Source organism: Buceros rhinoceros, unplaced genomic scaffold (genome assembly GCF_000710305.1).
Source record: "Buceros rhinoceros silvestris isolate BGI_N320 unplaced genomic scaffold, ASM71030v1 scaffold7679, whole genome shotgun sequence".
In the NCBI taxonomy this organism is placed as follows: domain Eukaryota; kingdom Metazoa; phylum Chordata; class Aves; order Bucerotiformes; family Bucerotidae; genus Buceros; species Buceros rhinoceros.
In genome coordinates this window covers 33592-41308 of record NW_010429671.1, presented here as the reverse complement: position 1 = coordinate 41308, position 7717 = coordinate 33592, and the positions used below count along the sequence as shown (strand labels likewise).

Sequence of the window (7717 nt, the reverse complement as noted above, 5' to 3'; positions counted from 1 at the left end):
GGTGACTGGCAGGCAGGTGGAAAACACCCTGTACCGCACAATCAGCTCTCTGAACAGTTTGTTACTTGTACCTGGGGCATGGTGTGTGTCCACATTTTCTCCTTTGTGGAAGACTTGATGGCTCTCTGCAGTTTGTAATACAGCCTTGAAAATGCTTATTGTGTTTCAACGGATAGGAAATTAATTTGAAGACTTTCTTGTCCTTTTGGCGTATATTTTGCGTTCTAAATAGAACACTTCAGAAATAGTTCTTTAAGTAGATACAAATGTCCTGTTTTGAATCTCTGTAAGTTTCAAAACATCCAATGCTTCCTATTGATTTCCTTTATATAAGATGTTAGAAATAATTGCAATTTAAAATTTTATAGAAGTTTGGTGTAAATCACTTGCATATGCACCTTCTAGAAAGATAAATATTTGGAAACTTCCTACAGAATGTTTTAGAGGTCCTGGTGCCCAGCCTTTAGGATAGGAGGTGCAAGGTCCACTGCAGCACGAGAAGGTGAAAGGATGTATATTACCTGGGCTTGCAAGGGAATTAATTGAGCCTGAAATGTTTGTATTCAGAGATCTACTTCAACGTGTCTTCTGGCAGCTTAGCTTCTCACTACTGTGGGGAGTAAATGTGAATTGATACTGTAAGGATTTTTTCCATTGGGTGGACACAGGAAAATAGAGGAGTAGTAAGCAAGGCAAAAATACACTAATGAAAAGCCTTTGCTTAATGTTCTATAATACAGTATATGAAATCTTAAAAACAAATTTAAATACAAGAGTAGTCTCTCAGATGTGTTGGTCTGATGCTGTCTCAGTTCTCTAAAATGTGATTAAGAAAAAAAAAGTTAATTTGCAGCTAGGACTCCAGACACGGTCATACAAGAACGTTAACGATTTGTGCTGACTTTCAAGCTATACTTTACTTCATATCGTTAGAGGGGAAATGCTTTTTTTTTCTCTGTTTAAACTAGGTATTTTATACAGTTAAATAATTCTGGTAACTGTATTGTGGCTTCTGCCATCTGTACATGGAACAGTCATTCACTTCTGTGAAAAGGGACTATAAAGCAAGTCATTATTATAAAAGGTACTTAATACATAGTCTGTGGAAAATGTGTATCTTTTATTTTTGTATGCTTTCATTTTGCATAGAGAAGAAAGCATTTCATGTTATTATATCATAAATTAAAATGATTTTGATTTTTGTTGTATCTGCCTCAGTATCAGTGACAGCAGTGTAGTACAATATGTCATGTGAGTTTTTATTCTCTGGAGCTGATTGTGCAGACATCAAAAGAAATCCAGCTGTATCCAATTTTGTAGAATGATTTCAGTACCTTACATAGACTGCTCAGATAAGAAGGTTTGTTCTTCTCAGGAAACCTAGTGTGTGCTGCTGCCATCTTGATAATGTTCTGCTGATGGAATCATGCCTACAGTTGAAGAGCATTCAAGTGTGCTGAAGGTATGGTATGTTGGTAATTTTTGTTGTTAATGATTGTATCTCTTAAAGCAAGACTAGTAGGTTTTTCTATGATCTCTGAGTTAAGGGAATTTGATAGGCCTTTTTTGGTGTTCCACAGCATTTACCATCAATGGTTTGTGTTCTCCAGCTTGGAACCAATTTCGTAGGTTGTAGCATTGTGGGGATTTATTAAGAAAAATTAATACTTACTAAGTTCTGATAGACAACACTGTACCTTCCGCTGTAATGTGGGTAATTCGTTTGCAAGACAAGACCGCGTACTAAAGAGAATGGAGAGGAAACTCCTTGAAAGGCTTATAGACAGGGTACAGTAGCTATCACTGTGGGATGGATGTGCATACGGAACCAGAGGAATTCGATGGTGCCAACTCAGGAGCTTTTGCCATCTCGCTTCCTTTTGCTACCAATAGTTCTATTTTCTGGCAGTTCCTGGACCCCAGTTTGGGACTAAGGAGCAAGCCTCACTTTGCTATGCAGCACCTGCATTTTAAAAAGCTCAGCTTTGCCTTCTCAGTAGTAGCATGATAGCACAAGTGCCTTTAAAAGCAGGTTTCTGTATTTGAAAACTTACCAAGTGGACTAACTTTTCTTAGTGCTTGTGAGCATGTCACTGTTCATTGTTTGGAGCTTCTCTGAGAAGAATCCAGGCTGTAGGTTCTTCTCAAACTTACTCAGACTTACTTACTAAAAGGTAGAGACATTGATTTTTAGCTAGTGGTTATGATTATATTTAACTGCTTTAATTCTGTCTTATTACAGGTACCTCAGAACTGAATTCTTCTTGACAGAGTGACCACAGGATGAAAGAAAAATGGTCTTCTGTTTTTCAGACACCAGTGTTTGTTCTTTGTAGCAACTGTGAAAAGTGAAAGAAGAATCTCTCTAAACACTTTGAAGGCAGCTGGTAGGCGTAGTAAAATGCTTTGTTTGAGGCAGGTTTGCTTGTTTACACTGAGACATTACCAGGCTCGGACTCTGAGTAGTGATCTGCTTTTGAGCCAGATAAATAGCTGCACCCATGAAGATGAAGTGTTCAGTCTTGTTGGAAGGAACAAGGCCAGGCTTTCTGAAAAACACGTGGGAATTGCATTGAACATGCTGTGGCAATTGCAAAAGAAGAGGCCGCTTCTCTTAAGGACTACTGACTATGTAAGAAATCACTCCCAGTTTCTTACCCTTTGCGTTTTAGCAGAAAACAAGGTGGAACACATGGAAGATGATGTCATAGTGGACACCTTGTATAGTATTCTGAGGTAAGCAGCATTATGTTGAATTTCACACCTACACATTTTGTATTTGGTAATAAAAAGAGATGGAATTTTGACTACAAAGCCATGCTCCGAGGAGCTTGGGAGACTGCCCTGTCCTAGCTTCTGTGGTCTGACTGTGTGACACAGACGTCCTTTGCCTCGGTTTTTGAGATGCGGGCAGAACTCGTCTGTATTGCACTCTCAGTAAATGGGAGTGGATGGATTTTTAATGTACAAATGTTAATAATCTGTTTGTTTGAATGGAGGGACCGATAGTGAAGTAAAACATGGTAAATAATGAAAGGACATATACGTTATTTCATTATAACTTTTGAAATTAACTTTAAACTGTTATGTCTGTCTTCTGAAGGCTCAATGTTGAACACCACAATTCTCTAGCAGAAGTGCTTGTTACAGAAGCATGGAAAAGATTAGAAAGGCAAGTACTGTACTATTGTGCTTTGTGAAAAGTGTAAGTTGAAAGCGTGATTTGCTTCATGTGAAGCTACACTGAGTTCTCAAAGAACTCATGTTTATGAGATGTTTTAAACATTGTGAGAATTTTTAATGTCAGTTGTATTTTTGAAGGGTTTGGAAATTAGTTTTATGCATATGGAGGCTTTGAGTATTGGTAGGCTTTGGTACACGAATGTTTGAGAGATTCAGATACTGCAACAGCTGGGACCTGCGGGTTTTAATATTTACAGTTTTATCTTAGTACTTGATGTCCAACTCTTAAATGGTTGTTAGAACCCTGCTCATCTCAATTTTAGTAAAACCCTTTTGTATTAAAACATCAACAATTTTCTCTTTGTGCATTTTTTTGTTGGTTTTTGTTGAGTTTTGATTTTTTTACAGGGAGGTACTGTAATTTTAATTTTTTAATCTTGGGTAAATGGCAGAAGCTAGTGTCAGTCTTAACATCACAGGATTGCCTCTCCGAGCTTAACACACGGGACATCTTCACAAGTAAATAAATTCAATGTAGCTCAAACACAAAATGCCATTCAGATAATAGATGGCTCACATTCATTTTAGCTATTTTGCATCATTGCTTAAGAATGTAATCTTTATAGATTTCTTACGCTGGTCTGGTTAAATGAAGATTTTTCTGATTTTTGTAGGACTCCATATGTGCAATATGCTTTATTGTGAAATAACATAGGTGTCTAAGTCCAAGGTATCTATAGGTGACCAAATACAAAACACTTAGATATTTTGTTTCCTTGGTCTGTAATTTGAATATAACCTTGTTTTTTGTGTATTTGTTGAAGTAGATTTTGTCTTTAGTTATTCACTAGAAATAAAAGATAAATATTCTGTCTGTCTGTCTTTGATGTCTTGACAGGCTTAGTTTGACAGCTCTGTCTAAATTTGCATTGTGTTTATACAAGCAACACAGACATTTAAGTCCTGTAATTGGCAAAGTAGCTCATATTGTGGATGTGAAACTGGATTCTATACAAGATATAAGGTAAGTGTTGGAATCAAATTGAGCAGCAGGAGAAGAAATATTTCACAATTTCAGAGCTGCCTTTGCTGAACCCTTTCCCTTTTTCACACCTGAAGGTTACTCTTCTTCGGTTTGGGGTTTGTGGCAGAGAGGTGGTCTATATTCATGCATTGATTTTCATGGACAGGTCTGCTGAGGTGAACACGTTTTCCCAGTGATTTTGCAAAGAATTTCTTTATAACCAGTTTAAACATTAAATTAAAACTAATGCTCTACTTACAGTGGAAAAACAGCAGGTATTGCTTTATCCAGATTCTAAATTTCACGTGGCCTTTTTTGAGAATTTAGAGGCTATTGACTCATCAGAAGATGTTTTTCTTCCTTGGCATTGACAGTTTCTCTACTGTGACATGGACTTAGTTTACTATTGTGAATAGCAATAAGGAGTCTTAAAGCAGTGTTATTTTTATTTATCATCAGAGCTTTTCTTTTTTTTTGGTCAAGTTGAATTAATCAATTCTCTTGCTAGCATTACCCTAATATTAAAATTACTTAAAACCTGGCTCTAGTCGAAGAAGTCCAAGCGTCTTTTTCTTGCCTTTGTTTCCCAGGGCCATCACTGCAAAGGCTCCTTTTCCTTTTTTCTGCGTTATACAGCACCAGCAGACCAACGCTTAGTTTTGTGGATATGAAGAGCCTGCTTGTGAAACTCCTTGAAAGCAACTGCATTTCTTTACAGAAATGACTGTCTCTGTGGTTAGAAGTTTTATTCCCTTAGGATGCGATTCTTTCTTGTCACTTTAGGAGTGACAATGACTCTTCTTCCCATTCTGTCATTTGAGAACTGTCTGAGTTCCTTTGTTTTCCATTGAACATTAAAGATCTTGCAAATTTGAATCGGGTAAGTCAGGGTTTTGCCTTAGGCAAATGCTTTCATCGCAGACAACTTTATAATGATGGTTGAAAATTCCCAATCCTTTTCGAAATTCACTGAAAGCAGAATTTTGACTTTAGTAGGAAGAATGCGTTTTGTTTATCTGTTTTTTCTGCACTAGATTTAAAATTCCTTTTTACACAGAAGCCAGCAACGGCCTGACTAACATTACTTTTTTTGCATAGTTTATTTAAGAAATCTAAAATTTATTACGTATTATGTTCAATATGTAAGTGTAAAATCTTTTGAATTTTTTAGGATCTTGTCAGTTTTGATGATCAGCATATCTGATGTTATCTCACAGAGTTTTCGAGATCGATTACTACACAAGGCTGGACAACTCTTGGAAGAAAAGGATGAAGTCCACTTCAACTATGCCAAAAGAATACTACAATTTCTTCAAAATGTTAAGTTGAAATATCATCCATTGCTAGAAAAATGCAACAAGATTTTCCTTAAAAGTGCTTCCCATCTTGATATACACAGTATTAGTCTTATTTTTGGACTGTACGAACAGCTGGGTTTTGAGAATGCTGAATTCCGCTTGGTTGCTAAACAGCTGCTGTCTGAAACTGTAGATGATTATTATTATCCTGAAACCTTTACCAAATTATTTTTTACTCTTGGGCCTATGGCAGGATCCAAGGTAAGGGAAAGGTAAGTTTATGAACAATTTTGTCTTATTTATATGTAGTCTTGCACAGAAATTAAAAATGTGCCATGTTTGGAGGAATTTCTGAGCCTGTCTGTGAGCTGAGCATTAGGATTCCTAGTTGTAAGTTTATAGCAATGTATTACTTCATTATGGAAACACTGTCATAGCAAGTTCTCTTAAAACAGTTACATAGTAAGCTGGATCCAGTAATCAAGGGGCATGTGAATGCTGTTGTGCAAGGCCATCTTGTAGCTCTGTCCTTAAACTACAGCTTTCTGTTCACAGTTGATGGTAGCAAAAAACTTTGTCGTTTTCCCCTGAGAAATGCATGCAGTAGTACGTGCAGTTTTTTTCTTGTTAAGGCTGTCAGTAGCTGAAACAGCTTGATTCTTGTCCTGTCCCAGTTTGCTGTATATCCTATTCTATATGAAAGGGAATGTCAGCGTTTATTTAACAATTAGAGCATAGTATTGCGTGGCAGATTTTTTTCTGCCTGTTTTTCTTGTGCTACAAAATCCTATTTGAGTGTGGTATTAGTCACGGGTCTCTGAAAGTTCTGCAGTTTTAGGCAGAATATGCTGTATTAATTACAGTTAGTCATATTTTCAAGCTTTTCGTCATGAGCATTTGCCTCTCTTTAGATATCTGGATATACTGCAAGCCTGTGTTCATTTTGCCATAGCTGACTTAGTTCCAAAAGCTTTTCATAGCGTTGTTTTTGGTTTTGTTTTTAATTTGTTTTATTTTTGGTAAAAATCTGTGTAAGGTAGAAAAACCCATTGGCTTTGTTTGCCCCAGAACCAGTTCAACTCATGTTTGATTGTGTTATCTGTAGTTTGCTGATTGATTGTTAATTGGTTAGTGTCTTACCTTCCCTGCTTCTTGTCAGAATGGTTGAACTCGCTGGTTTCTAGCATCAGAGCAGTATGTACTGATCTAACACACTCGTATCCCTTTATTTGTGCCATGCAGATCAACTGTTTAGGAGAAAGGTCCACAGAACAAAAGTGTCTAGTTTGGGGGAATCTGCTTTCCTGTATTTCCTGAGTGGTCTCTGGGTTCTTTCCCTCCTAGACAAAGAAAATTATTGCAGCCTTTGCTGGAGATTTTCAACTGTGTTTCTTTGGAAGATAAATCTTTTTTTTTTCCTGTTTAGGTTGCTAGTAACTGCAGTGCGCATGGCAGAAGAATTCAGCAGTCACCAGGTATTGGTAATACTGAAGACGATGCAGAAAATGAAATGCAGAAATTCTTCTCTACTCAAAAAGTAATTTTTTTGTACTCCTAAGAAATTGTATTCTGTAGGTAAAGTACTTCCATTTAGTATGGAAAACTATATAATATCCAGTATGTTGGGAGTGGAGACCCAGAAGTAATAGAGGTAATTTAGGAATTTCATAGAAATGCATTTCCACCCTACCACGTTAATATAGTTTTTGTCTTATTTACCAATATGTGATCCTATCTGAGTAAACTTAGCCTCTAACAATTCCTGTACACTGGTGAGATAAATGAGAATATAGTAAGCTGCAGAGAATGTGCAGTAAGCTGTGGATCCTGTTACTGATGTGAAATGTTTCTTCAAAAGTTCTTGTGCTCTACTTGGAACAATTAAATCTCACATCTTTGAGAACCTGTGCCAGATTTTCTGCAGTTGTGAACAGAATGTTGTTTGTGGGAAGGGGTAATATCTTTCATACAATGAAGGTAAAAGCAGTTGGGGTTTTAGGCATAGATGTAGTATCAGCTATGTCACTGATGCAGCAGAGTAAATGCAGGTGAGCTATAACTGTATTGAATGTAGTTGTATGAACCAAATATATCCTAGGAAGAAAAAGGACAAGCAGTACTGTGGAGCAGAGTGGTATTAAAGGGAAAACCAGGTGAATTCATGCTTTTTCTCCTTGAATCTCACTGTTGAAGGAAGATCTTAAGGTAGTAT

At 36.9% G+C, this 7717-nt stretch overlaps 1 protein-coding gene across 1 annotated transcript in view; it reads left to right on the top strand.

Annotated features, from left to right (window-relative positions):
- The first annotated feature begins 2401 nt into the window (after positions 1-2401).
- The window catches only part of FASTKD1 (FAST kinase domains 1), a 13928-nt gene continuing 8612 nt past the window's right edge, over positions 2402-7717 (top strand). Inside the window, exons 1-5 of the mRNA XM_010142716.1 lie at positions 2402-2736; positions 3104-3172; positions 4082-4207; positions 5379-5777; positions 6932-7042. Of these exons, the coding sequence (XP_010141018.1) occupies positions 2402-2736; positions 3104-3172; positions 4082-4207; positions 5379-5777; positions 6932-7042 (1040 nt within the window). The remainder of the gene's footprint in view (positions 2737-3103; positions 3173-4081; positions 4208-5378; positions 5778-6931; positions 7043-7717) is intronic.